Source organism: Desmodus rotundus, chromosome 10 (genome assembly GCF_022682495.2).
Source record: "Desmodus rotundus isolate HL8 chromosome 10, HLdesRot8A.1, whole genome shotgun sequence".
NCBI classification, from domain to species: Eukaryota; Metazoa; Chordata; class Mammalia; order Chiroptera; family Phyllostomidae; genus Desmodus; species Desmodus rotundus.
Window position 1 is genome coordinate 76,115,516 of NC_071396.1, and position 19,030 is coordinate 76,134,545.

The 19,030-nt window shown below is 36.5% G+C and overlaps 1 protein-coding gene across 8 annotated transcripts in view; it reads left to right on the forward strand.

Moving 5' to 3' along the window:
• Positions 1–19,030, forward strand: part of RBBP8 (RB binding protein 8, endonuclease) — a 99,616-nt gene that overhangs the window by 58,120 nt on the left and 22,466 nt on the right. For all 8 annotated transcript variants that reach the window (XM_045187825.3, XM_053912919.2, XM_053912920.2 and 5 more), the window contains 5 exons: positions 2,692–2,867; positions 5,887–5,991; positions 9,880–9,977; positions 16,950–17,062; positions 18,134–19,028. In XM_045187825.3, coding sequence (XP_045043760.2) covers positions 2,692–2,867; positions 5,887–5,991; positions 9,880–9,977; positions 16,950–17,062; positions 18,134–19,028 — 1,387 coding nt within the window. The remainder of the gene's footprint in view (positions 1–2,691; positions 2,868–5,886; positions 5,992–9,879; positions 9,978–16,949; positions 17,063–18,133; positions 19,029–19,030) is intronic.

Sequence of the window (19,030 nt, forward strand, 5' to 3'; positions counted from 1 at the left end):
TATCTACACCTCTATCTTGACCGGAAGTGTCTTCTTCCCATTTTTGAAAATCATAGTATTTAATTGAACTTGATGGCCATTAACTGTTCCATTAAGTTTAAATTATGTTTTAACTGGAAGAATGTAAGTTCTTCAGAGGAGTAGAGGAGAAAAGCTGAAAGTTAAAAATCTCTACAGACTTATGAAGGGAGATCCTGCATCCTTATAGATCTTTGAGGGGTAGTATAAAAAAAACAAAACTGTTTTAACAAGAATTTTAGGGGGAACCTACAAATAAGGTGGACAACCAAAAACAAAAACAAAAACAAAACCATGTACTTTCAGGCTATTAGAAGGAAAAGTGAAAGGAGAAAGGTAACTAGGGTGCATAGTTAATTTAACCAAAAGCTGTAATCAGGGGTGAGACCATGAAAGTTGTTTTTTGTTTGTTTTTCTCTTTTTTTTAATGTCAAAGGAAGGACAACGGAGGACAAAGCCAGCACTTGTTTACTTAGTTCAGACACCTTTAGTTACAGCTAGTTTGCAACTGTTTTTTCTTTCTTTCTTTCTTTCTTTCGTGATCCCAGCTACTTCTAGATTGGCTCTGCCAGGAAATCATTTTCTTCTCCTGACTCATTCATGTTTCAGGTTGAACTTTTATGACTAATAGGCAGGTAGGCCATGATGTGTTTAAAGTGTGGTCAGATAGATTTCACACTCCATTAATTTATAAGGCTTTTTATATGACTATTTATTCTGTTTTACCAGAATAAAACAGTAGAACTTGTAGGGGAAAATTTAAAATAAGATATTAGCTCTGAATAACTCTAAAGATCTTCAATATAGAATATAGGATTATAGACCACAGTAATACTGATATAATCCAGGAAATTAACATACAGATGAATGTTGGAAAAAAATTACTCTGCTGACTGGTTTTATTACATCAAGCCTAAATGACTGACTGACTAGTAAAAATTAGTTGGCATATAAAGTCAGTAATGGTTTGACACGGGAAAGTCAATTGAATTAAAGTTAATTAACTTTACTCAGTAACTACAGTTTAATCCAAATCCAGTCTTTAGGTGCCATTGATCCTAAATTGAGTTGGACATATGCCTAGGTCAGCACAAATTTATTTTTCATTTATTCAACAAATATTTATTAAGTACCTACTATGTGCCTATTCTTGTGGACACTTATAATGTATTGGTAAACCAAAGATCCTTAACCTTTTGGTGTTCACATTCTAGCAGGTGAGCAGTAGGTAAGTCAATTATATACTATGTTAGAAAGCAGTAAATACTATGGATAAAGTAAGTAAATAGAGCAGAATAACAAATAGGATTACTAGGGTACAGGAAGAACACTTGCAATTTTAAATAATGTGTTCAAGGTAGGCCTTAATGAGAAAGTAAAACTCTAGCAAAGACTTGAAGGAAAGGAGGTAATTAGCCATGTAATGTATGGAGGTATTCATTCCGAACAAAGAGGTAAGCAGGATACGTCTGGTGTGTTTGAGGACCTCAGGGAAGCAAGGTGGCTGGAGTAGAACATGGTATGAAACCAGGTCAGAGAGGATATAGGGAGGGGAACAGTCAGATCATGTAGGACCTTATAAATCATTAAGGAAACCTTGACTTCTGTTTATGTGAAATGGGAAGAAGTGGCAAGTTTTAATCAGTGGGGTGACATGACTTAAGTTTTAATAGAGTTTTAATAGGACAGTTTTGACTGTTGTTTTGAGAGCAGACTATAAGGACCCCTGGGTAACAAGCAGTGGCAGGCGCTCAGAGGTTGAATCCAGCTCAAGTTCAGTCATTTGTTTCATGGTCTACACAAGGATAACACTTTGAGTGGTTAACAGTTTTATCCTGGGAGTCTGGCTGTCAGGATTTAGATCCTGGTTCTGTTATTTACTATTTTATTTAATAAGTGACTTAATTTCTGTAACTTTCTCATTTGTAAAATGAGAGTACTAGTAATACCTCATTCAGTTACGATACTTAAACTGATACATGTAGCACTTTGAACTGTGCATGGCACTGTAAAACTACAAGAGTGGTAGTTAATATTATTTTTCACCGTTTTTGTCAGTTGCCAATTCATGTTGGTTCTACTACCACAGTGTTTATTTAGCACCAGTCCCTTCCTTTCCATAGCTGTTTTCAACATCCTAGTTCAAACCCACAGAAGCTCTTGGCTGGACTCTTACAGCCACTGCCTAATTAGTTTCCTTGCCTCCTTCTTTCTGTCCCAGTCTTGCACACTGCTGCTAGATTGTCACAGTTCTTCCATGCCCTAAAACCTTAATTCCTTTCCTCTTGCTTTCTAAATTATATGCATATTTAATCAAGGCTTTTATTTGTGTACTTCCAACTTTCCTTCTTTGACACAAGTATACAATATTCATGCCTTTACTCAAACTCTGTGGAGCCTCTGCTGATTTTCCCCGCCATTTGAAATGCTTTTAATTTCACTTCAGGTGGCAGCAACTACATTATGTACTTTACATCTCCCAATAATATTCCCTACTCTAATCGTTTGAGTATTTCTCTAATCTTTATATTTGGGTTTTGAATGTTAGATATAAGAAGAATTACATCTGTTACAGGTTCATACCTGTATTTTGCTGTAGCTCCATACCATATGGTAGATGTTTTAGTAAATATTTATTGAATTAACATTCTTTCAATTGTCATTTTTCTCTAGGAATGATCAACAGTATGAAGCAGCTGAACTTGAATCTGAGGAAAATGTTATTCCAGATTCACCAATAACAGCCTTTTCGTTTTCTGGCATTAATCGGCTACGAAGAAAGGAGAACCTCCATGTCCGATACAAAGAACAAACACATACTAAACCAGAGCAGTCTGGGTGCACAAATGGTAGGGATTACATTTGTACTTTAGTTATTTGGTTTTGTAAAAATTGTATTTGTCTTCTGTTTTTGTGTTACTCAATCTAGTGGAAAGTAGATAGTCATTGTTCAGGTAAACTTATGTTACACCTGTAATTTAACTTCCATTAGTGAAGTGACTAGGAAGGCATTTTCTGCCTGTATTATGTGTAGATTTGCATTGCTCTTCTGAATATGTAAACACCCAGCATTTTATAACATGGTAAATAGTTTCCTGGTTTTTTAATTTAAAAAAGAAGACATTCTTTTTTTTTTATTGCTGTTCAATTACAGTTGTCTGCATTTTCCCCCCTCCCCCCCACACCACCCCAGACAAACCCACCTCCCTCTCCCACCTCCACCCTCCCCCTTGGTTTTGTCTATGTGTCCTTTATAGTAGTTCCTGAAAACCCCTCTCCCCATTATCCCCTCCCTACTCCCCTCTGGTTATTGTTAGATTGCTCTTAACTTTAATGTCTCTGGTTATATTTTGTTTGCTTTTATCTTTTGTTGGTTAGGTTCCAGTTAAAGGTAAGGTCATATGGTATTTGTCCCTCACCGCCTGGTTTATTTCACTTAGCATAATGCTCTCCAGTTCCATCCATGCTGTTGCAAAGGGTATAAGCTCCTCCTTTCTCTCTGCTGCGTAAAATTCCATTGTGTAAATGTACCATGGTTCTTTGATCCACTCATTTGCTGATGGGCACTCAGGTTGTTTCCAGTACTTGGCTATTGTAAATTGTGCTATGAACATTGGGGTGCATAGATTGTTTTGGATTGGTGATTCAGTGTTCTTAGGGTATAATCCCAGCAGTGGGATTGCTGGGTCAAAATGCAGTTCCATTTTTAGTTTTCTGAGGAAACTCTGTACTGTTTTCCACAGTGGCTGCACCAGTCTGCGTTCCCACCAACAATGTACTAGGGTTCCCTTTTCTCCGCATCCTCTCCAACATTCATTTGTTGATTTGTTTGTGTTGGACACTCTGACCGGTGTGAAGTGGTACCTCATTGTGGTTTTAATTTGCATCTCTGATGGCTAGTGATGCTGAGCATCTTTTCATATGTCTCTGGGCCCTCTGTATGTCTTCCTTGGAGAAGTGTCTGTTCAAGTCAAAAGAAAACATTCTTATGTGCATATATCTGAGTGGGATAAAAGGAAAGAGGAAAGGAACTTAACATTAATTTTTACCTATGTCAAGTGTTATGCTGAGTGATCTAAATACATTATTACTGTATTTTAATTCTCATGACAGGCTTGCAAGGTAGCTATTAGCACCTATATTTCATAGATGATGAAAGATGCTCTTTAGAAGAATTAAATAACTCACTGAGGGCCCCCTGTCAAGTCAGTAGATGAGTCAGAATTCAAGTATAGATCATCCTTGCTCTAAACCTTTTTATTTTCCAGGTCTTGCCCACAGCTATTCCATACTGGGAATCCTGTCTTTAGCTAGCTATTTTTACTTGTTAGAATTTGTAGCAATTGGTGATAATCAAGAAATGGTGTTATAACGTCTCTACCTTGTGGCTTACCATTTATGTTAAATGTTTTGGGACTACCTTTTCTTTGTAGTCCTGAAATTTAATATGTGACATGATGCAAGGATTATTTCTTTTAATATTGATCTATAGTAAATAGTAAAGACTTTACTTTTTAACCTAAACGGTTTGTAACAAGGAAAGCATTTGTGGGGAAGGAGTGTACATAGTTCTAGACATATTTTTATAATGCAAATAAATAACAGTATCCATGCCTTTGAAAAAATAATTAAATCTTATTCTATGATATTGTAAAATTGGCATCATTTTCATCATTTTATATGTCCTTGCGTCACCATCTAGTGGAAAACAAAAGAACTGTTAAAAATCTTATACACATTTAGGAGCTAAAGTAAAATGTAAGATCATAGATCTAGAATGACCAGTCATTGGTCTTTTAGTCTGTTACCAGACAGGACAGGAGTCACATAAGAGCCTCTCCATAATTTGGGCCATGTTTAAATCCACGTGTAAGATTATTCAGGAAAACAAATCACAGCAATTTTCCTTATTAGAAAAGCCTTCTTTTGTATCATAAAAGCTTCTGGTTTGTCCTGGCTGGATGGCTGAGTGGTTGGAGCGTCATCCTATAAACCAGAAGGTTGCGGTATTTGATCCTTGGTCTGTGCACATGACCTAAGTTGCAGGTTTGATCCCTTGTTGGGGTATGCACGGGAGGCAACTGATTAATGTTTCTTACATCAGTGTTTCTCTCTCTGTCACTCTCTTTCCCTCCCTATCTCTCTAAAATCAATGCACATATCTTAGGTTGAGGATTTAGAATTAAAAAAACCCAAAACCTCTAGTTTATTTCTTGTATGAGAATAACATATAACTATTTAAAAATTCTATTTGTCTGTTTTAATCTTATCCTAATCATTTTTATTTGGAATCTGAAATTTTGGTTTAAAATACAAGATAACTTTGGAGCCATGCAAATTATTTTAAAACTGACTTAATTACTCTTAGTCCTTTTTCTCTTTCTAATCACCTTTGCTTGTTTATTTTAAAGTTTACACTGCTTTTTAATATTATTTTCAGGTTATAATTAGTATAAGTCTATTTCCTTTTACTTACTCTTTTTTGTTTGTTTGTTTTCCTTGAATTATTTCTGATAAAGCATGTTATAGTATTTCCTTCCAGAAAATAAAAACTCTAAAATAAAGATTGTGGAGATATATGATACATTGTTTATTTTAAGTTAACATACTGATTTGCAAAAAAATACGTAAGGAAAACATACATTACAGTATTACAGCTCTAGGAGACTTGGGTCAGAAGAAGCTTGTCATTCTAGTTTTCTCTTCCACTGTCCTAACTGCTACTGATCTAACTCCCAGTTTTGTTTTTAGTGAAAATATAGGAATGAACTCTTTAAAGAGAGGTTTGTATTGGCTTATCAAAATAATATTTTGGTAATATTATTCATCATGATTGTTTATAGGTAATCTCTCCTTTTCTCCCCTTAGAATTGAGAAAAGTTCCCAAATCTTCAGCTCACCCACAGCATAAGCCTAATGAAAATGGGATTCTAGTGGCTGACACTTGTGATCAAAGTCAATCTCCAGTAGCAAGTAAGCAAGATGTTGAAATTATTTTATTAGATATTAAACTTTGTGGTCATTAGTGGGCAAGGATGATCCACAGTCTGAATTGGACAATATTTTAAAATATTCTGTATTAAATTTGGTTTGTATTACTAGTTGTTTAGCAGTCTTTTTCATATTGGGAAATGATGTTATTCTACTATTAAATCATATTAACAGCACTATCCATATTAATAAAAATTGCTAATAATTTTCAGTAAACAAGCTTTACTCTGGTTTACTCATTGATTCAACAAATATTTTAGTGTTTATTATATACCAGGCACTGAACAAATCAAAGCTTAACTTTGTTGAGCTTACAATCTAGCTGGGGAGAGAAAGAAAGTACACAGATATATGGTAGGCTTTCTAATAATTCTTGTTATCCTGCTTTCCTCAGAAAAAATAAATCAGGGTAAGAAGAGATTGGAAAGCCTCACTTTAAAAGTAGTTTATGAGCAAAGACTTGGGCAAGCAAATGAGTCATGGGGATACCTGGGAGAAGCACATTCCAGATAGAGAAGTCAGTGAGCACAAAGAACATGAAGTGAAGGTGCTATTTGGTTGGTTTGAGGAACCTTAAGGTGGCCTGTGTGGCTGGAGTAGACTGAGTAAAGGGGAGACTGGTTTGGGCAACTCTATTCTTCAGAGTTGCTATTTACTGAGAGGGAAGAGGCTGTGAGCAGGTTTGCAGGGTAGGATGTGGGTGGTTAGAAATCAGGAGTTTGGTTTTGAGAGTACTCTGTTTGAGACTCTGGATGGACGGACATTCAGATAAAGAGTTTGGGTGGGAAGGCGGGTATAAGTTTAGAGTAGGAGAGAGGAATGGAAGTGTTAGCATGTAGCTGGTATCTAAGCCAAGTGAATATAAATGGAGAAGTTCAAGTACTTTGCCCTAGGGCATTACATTGTGTAAAATAGTGATTCTTAAGTTTTCCTCATTATCACCCCCACCCTAAACTTTCTAGATTTTTCTCTAATCACTTCCCATATGGAAATTTTAATAATGTAGCTATAGTGTATGAATATATGTGTGTCTGTGCCTTAAACATAAAAAGAAATTTTTTCTATCTCCCAAGAACATTTTTCACCCCCTTGAAGAAGTAGTGATTTAGAGGTTGTTGAAATAAGAAGGACCTAACAACACAGCCAGTGAAGGAGCTACCAGAGAGATGGGGGAGTGTGGTGTCCTTTAAGGCAGTTGGAAGAGGAAGGAGGGATCAGCTGTGGCAAACAGTGCTAATAGTGCAAGGAAGATGAAGACTGACAATTGACCATTGGATTTGGTCACGTGGAGACCACTGACTGAAACTCTTAACATGGGCTGTTAAAGTGTAAGGGTGATCAACTAGACTATTTCATGTTCAAGAGAAACCAGGATCAGAGAAAGTGGAGAGAGTACTTCTAAACCAGTCCTTCAAAAGATGGAATATCATAGCATATTCAGAATATTTTTGTATTTATGGGATGATCAAGTAAAGAGAGAGAAATTAATAATTCTGGAGAAAGAGGGAACAATTGCCAGATCCTTTAAAAGCTGAGAGGAGATGGGATCCAGAGCCCAATTGGAAGAGTTTGCCAAGGTTAATCGCTTACTCATTTTATATTAGTATAAGACTTACACTCTGAAAGCTACAAATCATTTTACATCAGCATGTGTATATGTTTGTGTGCATGTGTATAGACAGACTGTGGCAAGGTGTGCTAGGGATATGGCAGCGAGTGGACAGATCCTTGCTTTTCAGCACTCTGCAGCCCATTGTCTTCTACTGTTTCCAGGGACTTTACTCCATCAGTTGTCTTTTCCTATATCCCAATTTCTCTGCGGGTTCGTTCTTTTCAACATATGCATTATCTTTCCTCTTTTAAAAATAACCCCTCTCTTAATTGTCTCCATCCTTACCTATAGCTTCTCTTCAAAGCTGAAAAAGTGATCTTTCAATATCTCTTCTTTCTCAGCTCTCATTCACTTCATTTTGGTTGAATCCACTATCCACTCCCTGCTCCAGCCCCTAGAGAGTGGTGGGCAGTGAGGGAAAGGGCACAGGGGAAGGGAAGAAGGAGGGGGAAAAGAGGGAGAGGCAACAGAGAAAGGGAATATATTCTCACATTTTCTTCTCTCTCTCATTATGTTGGAACTGGCAAAAGTCATGAGTGACTTCCTGGTTATTAAATCTAATGAATATTTCCCAGTCCTTATCTTACTCGACCTTTCTGTGACATTTGACGTTGTTGAGCATTCTGTTTCTTGAAGTGAACCACTCTCCTGGTTCTCTTCTTACTCTTTTTTCACAGACTTTTATTGGCTGTTCTTTCTCTGTCATTTAAATGTTACTGTCCCCAGTATTTATGTTTCTTGGTCTCTATTCTTGTCTCACTTTCTAGCTCCTTCTGGAGGAATCTCGCCTAGAGTTAGCATTCTGCTACAACCTATATGATAATAAATCCGAAATCAATATCACTGTCTAAGACTTTCCTCCCAGATTCCAAACCAGTGTATCTGACTGCTGTCGAACATCTCTACCTGGATATCCTTCAACTTCTGTATGTCCACAATTGAAATTTTTCTGTCAAACCTACTCCTTATCCTTTTATTTACAGTGTCAGTGAATGACCCTCTACATACCTCTCTGAGCTACCCAAGTCAAAGAACTTTGTGTTTTCCTAGACTCCTGCTTGTTTGCCTTTCATATTTGAATACTCTCCAAGTCTTACTGATTCTACCTCCTACATATCTGTTAAAACTTTCTTCTATAACCCCGTCATACTAGTTTGTGCTATCAGCATTCCTAAGATTGTTTTAGTAATCTAATTAGTCCTCTTGCCTATTATGATTGCTTCTTGCTCTATCATCCTGTCATGGCTAGAATTACTTTTTAAACCCAAATATTGCATGTCCTCTATTAAAAACCCTTGGATATCTCTTCATAGCCTATGGGATAAATTTTAAACTCTTTAGCATAATCTGATTCCTCATGACCTTTCTGGGCTTATGTCCCACTACTCCTGTATCTTTTACACTTTGATTTCCAGCAATTGAACCATATGTTGTTCCCTGAACACTTAATTTTTTTTCATAATATATAGACCCTTTCACATACCTAAAACCTTTCTCTCTGTCCCCAGTCCAGTTGACCTGTCAAATTCCTCTTTCTCTCAAATTCCTCTTAGGCATCACTTGATGTAGCTTTTCTTGATTTTTTTCCAAGGCAGATTTAGGAGTGCTTCTATATTTAAATCACCCCTTTGTAATGTACTTTTATTATAATGTTTATCATATTTTATTGCAGTTCTCTTTTACTTTTCTATTTCAACTATAGCCCATAAGTTCCTTGAGGACAGAAATCTTTTCTTTTCATCTAGTGCCTCATACAATGCCTGGAACATAGCATGTGCTCCATAAATACTTGTTGAGTTATTGGAACTCTATATTTATAAAATAAAATATTTGAACGTAGATGATTTCTGTATAAGTGTGTTAGCTTAAAACTTGAAATATATGCAGTGCTGAAAATCTTCCCCATAAAGTATGTTTTTATGAAAAGTACTATAAATATGGTTTGATGTATCTTAGGTCACAGTAAATCCATTATAAATACAATTTTTCGGTATTTTTGGTGGCAATATGAAAAATCTACCTGTTGCATTCAATTCATTTAACATAAATAGAAAACTTAGCTGCAAATGTTTTGCAAGTGTAGATGCTAGATAACTGCAACTTACTGTCATTTATAGTAGATATTTTGGGCATAGATTTTAAAAATTACTCAGTGCTAGCTTGTGAAATGGTTCTGACAGCCTTTTATTCCTTTTTTTGTATTATTTTGTACATCTATTTTCTACAATTGCTTAATTGATTTCTTTTTTCTTACTTAGAAACATGTGGAACAGGCAGTTACCCCACTGATAAGTTGCCTTTTAATTTAGCTGCAATCGTTGCTGAGACACTTGGACTTAGTGTTCCAGAAGAATCTGTAAGTAGTCATTTAGTTTGGCAATAATATGAATCAATTGGTGTCCTTTTGGGGCAGTTTTTATGGAATTGAGCAAAAGTAAAACTATTTTTTCCAAAGATCATTGAATAAAGGCCTAGAACAAAATTGATGTGGCTAGAAAGGCTCATTAAGTTATCCACCCAGGCAGTCCCAGAAATCTACAGTCTTAGAATTCTTGTGATACAGATTGTGGGTTGAATCAAAATTTAGGGAACTCATAATGGCTTAGAGAGTTTGGCCAACCCTCTTCCCTGCTCCTCCTCCCCTATTCTTACCCTGTTTCATCTAAGGGAAGACCTAAACCTTTAGGTTTATTTCAGAATTTATTGGATCTTCTCTGCATCCATTAAACTAGGGTTTGATTTGAAAAACAGGATGAATTTTTGCGACCACCATATATTCTTTAGTTCTCTGTCCTTCTAACTGCCAATCCAGAAGGGCCTGATTCTTAGGAATTGGGTCAGTAACTGACCCTATGATTTTTTTTTTTTCATTATTTTAGTGCTTCTTTACATCAGATACGTTTATTTTTTTCATAATTGGTCCATAAAAATTGAAAACTTGAATTCTTCAATCTTGAGGAAGTTTCACTTTGATACACTCTAAAATAGTATTCCTATGCTTTTGTTGGTAAATGTATATGTGCTCTTATAAAATGGTCTTGCTAGCTACTGAATTTATAAAACTTGAATTGACTTTTTATTACATTTGGGGAATTTATTGTTGTTCTTTCTAGTTTTAAATCCACATTCAAGTGATAGTGGTAGTTTTTAACATTTGAACTTTAAATGTGTTTTAATGGTTTTTAATTTTCTCCTACCCATAATCCTGGCAAGTCAGTAGTTTAAACACCAAATATATTAAGGGAGCTGATCTCTAAGGATGTGGTGCTCAAATGTGATCCACAGTCCAACACCATATGCATCATCTTGAAGTTTGTTAGAAATACAGAATCTCAGATGCCACCCCAGACCTACTGAAAGAACACTTTGTATTTTAAAAGGTCCCCAGTTGACTTGTATATATATTAAAGTTTGAGGACCTCTGCTCTTTAAAGGAGCCTTTTAAATTCATCTCCTGTCAGAATAAATAATCATATCTATTCCTTTCCCTTCATCTTAATAATTGTTAGGGGAGATGGAGTTTTATATATCACTAATAGAATGTACTTAACCTAAAATAGTAAAATATTAATGCTTTTCTCTTTTTAAACTTAAAATGTGCTTCTGTATTTTATTGTGATAAAAAAATGCACATTGTCCTGACCAGGTAGCTCAGTTGGTTAGAGCTGCATCCTGATACGCCAAGGTTACATGTTTGATCCCCAGTTGGGGCACTTACAAGAATCAACTAACGGATCAGTATACCTGCTGGAGGAGAAAAACCAACAGTAAAGAACCACCAAAAGGTACAAACCCAAGTACAACAAGAGAGTCCACACATACAGAAGAAAGGGCAAACCTAGAATGTCCAGTCAAGGAGATCAGAGACCACACCACTGAACCTAATAGAATTCCTACCATAGAAGTTCACCATACAATGACAGCGAACAAAGTGAAACATCAGGAAGCACAGAAACAAACAAAAAGAGTCAACTAAAATGGGGAGACAAAAAACAACATGTAGTCAAAAGGAATGGAAGACTCCCCACTAAAAGCACTAAACAAAATGGATGTAACCAAACTATCAGATATAGAATTCAAATTAATGTTTATAAAGATGCTCAGCGAGCTCACAGACAACTACAAGGAACTGAGTGAGAACTACATCAGCATGAAAAAGGAAATAGAAACTATAAACAAAAACCAGGAAGAAATGAACAATAAAATCTCAGAAATAAAAAACACATTAGAAGGAATTACAAGCAGGTTGGATGAAGCAGAGGATCAAATCAGTGAGTTGGAGGACAAGTTAGAAAAAAACTCCCAGATAGAGCAAGAAAAAGAAGAGACACAGAACAAACAGGTGGTATGGGAACTGCAAGACAACATGAAACGTAACAATATCCGTATAATAGGGATACCAGAAGGAGAAGAAGAAGAGCAAGGGATAGAAAACCTGTTTGAAAACGTAATAATGGAAAACTTCCCTAATTTGATGAGAGAAAAAGTGACACAAATCCAGGAAACACAGAGATTCCCAATCAAGAGGAACCCAAAGAGGCCCACTTCAAGACACATCATAATTAAAATGGCAAAATTCCAAGACAAAGAGAGAATCTTAAATGCAGCAAGGGAGAAAAAGGAAGTAACATAGAAGGGAGCCCTGATAGGCTAGCAGCTGATTTCTCAATGGAAATGATCCAAGCCAGAAGAGAATGGCAAGAAATACTCCAAGTAATGAGAACCAGAGGCCAGCAACCAAGACTACTCTACCCAACAAGGCTCTCAATTAAAATGGAAGGCCAAATAAGGAGCTTCCCAGACAAAAGAAGTCTAAAAGAACACATCTGCACCAAACCAGTTCTGCATGAGATGCTAACGGGACTGCTTTAAGAAAAGGAAGGAAAAGAGTGAGAGAGAGAGGAACAGTACACAGACTGAAAGTGAAGGTCTGGAAACAAATATGCCAAGGAAATGGACAGGAAAAAAGAGCCATAAAAAGAAACCCAGAAGGTCTCTTCATAATTCTCAAGGAAAGAATCCAACAAGAAGACAGAAACATTGTAAATATATATGCACCCAACATAGGAGCACCCAAATACATAAAGAAAATCTTGGAGGACTTCAAGAAAGATATCGACAGCAACACAATTATAGTGGGGGGCTTCAACACCCCACTGTCAAAAATGGACAGATCTTCCAAACAAAACATGAAGAAAGATATTGCGGCATTGAACAATGTCCTAGATCAAATGAACTTAACTGGTATATATAGAGCCCTTCATCCCAAAGAAGCAAAATATACATTCTTTTCAAATTCACATGGAACATTTTCAAAGATAGACCACATGATAGGTCACAAAACAAGCCTCAACAAATTCAAGAAAATTGAAATCATAACAAGCATTTTCTCTGACCACAAGGGACTGAAACTAGAAACCAACCTCAAGGAAAAAACTCAAAAACACTCAAACTCATGGAGATTGAATAGCATGCTATTAAACAATGAATGGGTCAAGAAGGAGATCAAGAAGGAAATAAAAAAGTCCCTGGAAACAAATGAAAATGAACCCACAACAACCCAAAACCTATGGGACACAGCAAAGGCAGTCCTGAGAGGGAAGTTCATAGCTAAATAGGCCTATCTAAAAAAAAAAAAAAAAAACATTTCAAATAAACAACCTAACCCTACGCCTACAAGAACTCAAGGAACAACAACAAAGGCAGCCCAGAGCAAGTACAAGGAAGGATATAACCAAGATCAGAGCAGAATTAAATGACATAGACAGAAAAGCCCAATTCTAAGGATCAATGAATCCAGGAGCTGGTTCTTTGAAAAGATAAACAAAATTGACAAGCCCCTAAGCAGGCTCATCAAGAAAAAAAGAGAGAGGACCCAAATAAACACAATCAGAAATGAAAGAGGAGAGATTACAACTGATAACCACAGAAATACAAAAGGATTGTAAGAAATTACTACAAAGAACTGTATGCCAAGAAATTTGAAAACCTAGGGGAAATAGACAAATTTCTAGAAAAATAGAATGTTCCAAAACTGAATGAAGAAGCAGAAAGCCTGAATAGACCCCAATAACGCCTGACAAAATTGAAGCAGTAATCAAAAAATTCCTGACACACTAAAGCCTTGGACCAGATGGTTTCACAGGAGAATTCTACAAAGCATTTAAGGAAGAGCTACCCCTGGCCTTCACAGACTATTCCAAAAAACCCAGGAAGATGGAAGACTCCCAAACTCTTTTTATGAGGCCAGCATCATCCTAATCCCAAAACCAGATAGACACAACAAAGAAAGAAAAGTTCAGGCCAATATCACTGATGAACATAGACGCTAAAATCCTCAACATTGCCAAATATTGGCAAACCACATCCAGCAATACGTTAAAAAGATCATACACCATGACCAGAGGGGATTCATCCCAGGGATGTAAGAATGGTACAATATTCTCAAGTCAATAAACGTAATACATCACATAAACAAAAGCAAAGAAAAATCACATGATCATATCAATAGATGTGGGAAAAGCATTTGATAAGGTACAGCACCCATTTATGATAAAAACACTCAGCAAAGTGGGAATAGAGGGAGCATTCCTCAACATAATAAAGGCCATATATGAGAGACCTACTGCCAACATCATACTCAATGGACAAAAACTAAAAACTTTCCCACTAAGATCAGCAACAAGACAAAGTTGTCTACTTCCACCACTCCTATTCAACATAGTATTGGAAGTCCTAGCCACAGCAATCAGACAAGAAAAAGAAACGAAAGGCATCCACATTGGAAAAGAGGAAACAAGACTGTCATTGTTTGCAGATGACATGATAGTATACATGGAAAATCCTGTAGACTCCACCAAAACACTGCTCAACCTAAGAAATGAATTTGGCAAAACAGTGGGATACAAAGTCAATATCCAGAAATCAAAGGCATTTTTGTATACCAACAATGAAATATCAGAAACAGAAATCGGAAAAAAAAAACTCCATGTGATATAGCAACAAGAAAAATACCTAGGAATAAACCTAACCAAGGAAGTAAAAGACCTGTACTCGGAAAACTACACAACACTGAAGAAAGAAATTAAGGAAGACAAACAAATGGAAACATATACCATGTTCATGGATCAAAAGAATTAACATCGTCAAAATGTCCATACTACCCAAAGCAATGGATTCAGTGCAATCCCTATTAAAGTACCAATGGCGTACTTCACAGATATAGAGCAAACACTTCAAAAATTTATATGGAACCATAAACGACCCCGAATAGTTGCAGCAATTTTAAGAAGGAAGAGCAAAGTAGGAGGAATCACAATACCTGATATCAAAATGTATTACAAGGCCACTGTAATCAAAACAGCCTGGTACTGGCATAAGAACAGACACATGGACCAATGGAATAGAACAGAGAGCACAGAAATAAACCCAAGTCTCTACAGTAAATTAATATTCAACAAAGGGGGCAGCAGCATAAAATAGAGCAAAGATAGCCTCTTCAACAAATGGTGTTGGGAGAGCTGGACAGCTACATGCAAAAAAATGAGACTCGGCCACCAACTTACATCATACACAAAAATAAATTCAAGGTGGATAAAAGATTTAAGTATACATCATGACACCATTAAAGTCCTAGAGGAAAACATAGGCAGGAAAATGTCAAATATTCCACGCAGCAGTATTTTCACTGATATGTCCCCTAAAGCAAGGGACATAAAGGAAAGAATAAACAAATGGGATCTCATCAAAATAAAAACCTTCCACACAGCTAAAGAAAACAACATTAAAATGAAAAGAGAACCAACCGAATGGGAAAGTATATTTGCCGATGATATCTCAGACAAGGGTTTAATCTCCAAAATATATAAAGAACCTACACGACTCCACTCTAAGAAGACAAGCAACCCACTTAAAAAATGGGCAAAGAACATGAACAGGCACTTCTCCAAGGAGTACATACAGAGGGTCCAGAGACATATGAAAGGATGCTCAGTATCACTAGCCATCAGAGAGATGCAAATTAAAACCACAATGGGATACCACTTCACACTGGTCAGAATGGCCATCATAAACAAAGCAACAAGCACCAAATGTTGGAGAGGATATGGAGAAAAGGGAACCCTAGTGCACTGTTGGTGGGATTGCAAACTGGTGCAACCACTTTGGAAAATAGTATGGAATTTCCTCAGAAAACTAAAAATGGAACTGCCTTTTGACCTGGCAATTCCACTGCTAGGATTATATCCTAAGAACCCTGAAACAACTATGCAAAAGAACCTATGCACCCCAATGTTCATAGCAGCGCAATTTACAATAGCCAAGTGCTGGAAGCTACCTAAGTGCCCATCAGTAAATTAATGGATCAAAAAACTATGGTACATTTGCACAATGGAATTCTACACAGCAGAAAGAAAGAAGGAGCTCCTACCCTTTGTAACAGACAGCATGGATGGAACTGGAGAGCATTATGCTAAGTGAAATAAGCCAGGCGGTAAGGGACAAATACCATACTATCTCACCATTAACAGGAACCTAATCAACAAAACAAACAAGCAAGCAAAGTATAGCCAAAGACACTGAAATTGAGAACCGGCTGGCAGTGATCAGAGGGAAGAGGGGAGGGGATAATGGGGGAAAACGGTGAAGGGTTTACAGGAACAATTATAAAGGACACATGGACAACAAGAAGGGGGGGGTGGGAATGGGGGAGGGAGGTGGGGAGGGTTGGGGTGGTGAGGAGGAATGGGGCAAGAAGGCAGAAAGCTGTACTTGAACACCAATAAAAAAATTTTTTTTAAAGCCTTTCTGTATTTAAATAAGATGACTGAATTGAGCAGCAAAGAAAAAAAAAGAATCGACTAATGAATGCATAAACAAATGGAACGACAAAACAATGTTTCTGTCTCTCTCCCTCCCTCTCTCTCTTTCTCTAAAACTAATGCAAAAAAAATTATTGCACTTAACATAAAACATTTTAAAGTGTACAATTCATTGGCATTTATTATATTCACAATATTATACAACTGCCACCTGTATCTTGTTCCAAAGCATTTTCATCATCCCAAAGAAATCCTGTTAAACACTCAGTCCTTGTTTCCCACTACTTGCAGCCTCTGGCACGCACCAGTCAGCTTTCTGTCCTTGGGGATTACCTGTTCTGGATAATTCGTGTAAATTGAATTGTACATTATGTGGCTTTTGAGTCTGGCTTCTTCTGTTTATCCTATTTTTGAGGTTCATCCACACTGTAGATTTATCAGCATTTCATCTTTGTAAAGGAAAAATAATCTTTCATTGTATTTATGTACTTTATATTTTACTACTGAAGGAATCTCAAGGTCCCGAGAGCCCTCTTGGTGATGAGCTCTACCACTGTCTAGAAGGAGATCAGAAGAAACAAACTTTTGAGGCATCTACAAGAAAAACTGAAGATAGTTTAAGGTAATTGAGGGCACCTTGATGAAAATGTATAAACTATTGGTGAAATCCCATTACACTGAGTTCTATAATATTAAACTCTTTCTCTCCCTCAACATATAGTTTGTTATTCTGGTTGTATTAATTTTTATTTTAAAAAATATTTTCTCCTGTTTATGACCAGTTGAGGGCTTTTTGCATTACTGCAGAGAAATGAATGTTACAGTTAGATTCTCTCTGTACTTCAAGCAGTGCTTAAGAGTTCCCAGTCTTGTTATTCTGCCCTTTTAACAACTCAGTCATCCCTTCTGGGTTTGCAGTTCCAAAAACTGGATGTTGTATAAAGCTTGGATGAGATGGTATAAAGATTGTGTTGCACTTCCTTTTTACTAATTTTAGAACATCTATTAACTAATAGTACCTATATTTATGTAGCATTTTGCTTTTTAAAAGAGCTTTCAGTTTTAGGTACATATATCACATTTAACTTGTCATTATAATAACTCATTAAAGTAGATTTTATTACCCCATATTTTGCAGTCGACAAAAATGTAGCTTTAGAGAGGTTAATTGCCTTTTTTAAGACCACACAGCTGTTCAGTACTAGAGGCAGAGTTCTTACCCATCCCCCATCTTCAAACAAACCTAATGCTCTTCGTACTACCAAAGCTGTCTACTCTGCTAGAGGCAGGCTGTTTCTGTAAATATGTTCAGTTCTGTAGTATAAGAATTTTGTTTCTTGCACTTACTCATGACAGGATTTCATAACAACAAAAGAATTGGGTCCCCAGTGGAATTTATTAAAATGTGATTTTCTTAGATTGTGAAGATACTTAAATTATTTAGGAAAAATGTTTATAGACATTGAGATAGAATGACTGTATTGTTTTTCTCTGCTTTTTGTCAGCTAAGGAAGAAAAGCCAGCAACTGTACGCTACTGTAAATGCTGGTGAATCATCCATCTATAATACATAGAGAAGACCTTACTGTTAATAATTCTATATTAGCATGTGGCTTCTCATCATGCTTGTCTTTTAATTTTTACCTTATTTCTTTAATCAGAAAAAAAGTTTTACCACTCTTTGTTTTCTAAGATTTTCAGATCCCAGTGCAAAGACTCCTCCTCAAGAAGAACTAACTACTCGGGTATCATCTCCCGTATTTGGAGCTACCTCTAATGTGAAAAGTAGTTTTGGTTTGAATACAAGTTTGTCCCCTTCTCTTTTAGAGACTGGGAAAAAAAATCATCTGAAAACAACACCTATCAGCAGCACCTCTAATTCTAGATCAGAGAAAATTAGATCAAAATCTGAAGATAATTCCCTTTTCACACATCATAATCTTGGATCTGAAGTGAACAAGATCATTAACCAGTCTTCTAACAAACAGATGCTTACAAATAAAAATATAAGTGAATCCATAAGTACACAGGATAGTATCGATCACATCAAAAATACTATTACTGATAAAGATAAGCATGTGGTACCACTGAAATCATTGGGATGCAAAACATCCAAAAGGAAGAAGATTGAGGAAGAAAGTGAAGATGAAGTAACCTATCCCCAAGCCTCTTTTGATAAAGAAAATGCTTTTCCTTTTCCACTGGATAGTCATTTTTCTGTGAATGGAGACTATGTGATGGATAAACCTCTAGATCTGTCTGATCGCTTTTCAGCTATTCAGTGTCAAGAGAAAAGCCAAGGAAGTGAGACCTCAAAAATCAGATTTAGGCAAGTGACTCTCTGCGAGGCTTTGAAGCCCATTCCAAAGAGCTCTTCCTCAAGCAGAAAGGCCTTGAGTGGTAGCTGTATGCAAACCAAAGATTCCCCAGAGGAGCCCTGTTTACAGGAGTGCATCCTCCAGCCCCTGAGTAAATCCTCCCCAGATAACAAAATACCATTACAAATAAAGGAGGAAAAGCCTACCTTTAAAATCCCTCTGCATCCACGTGAAACTTTGGAGACAGAGAATCTTTTTGGTGACATGAAGGT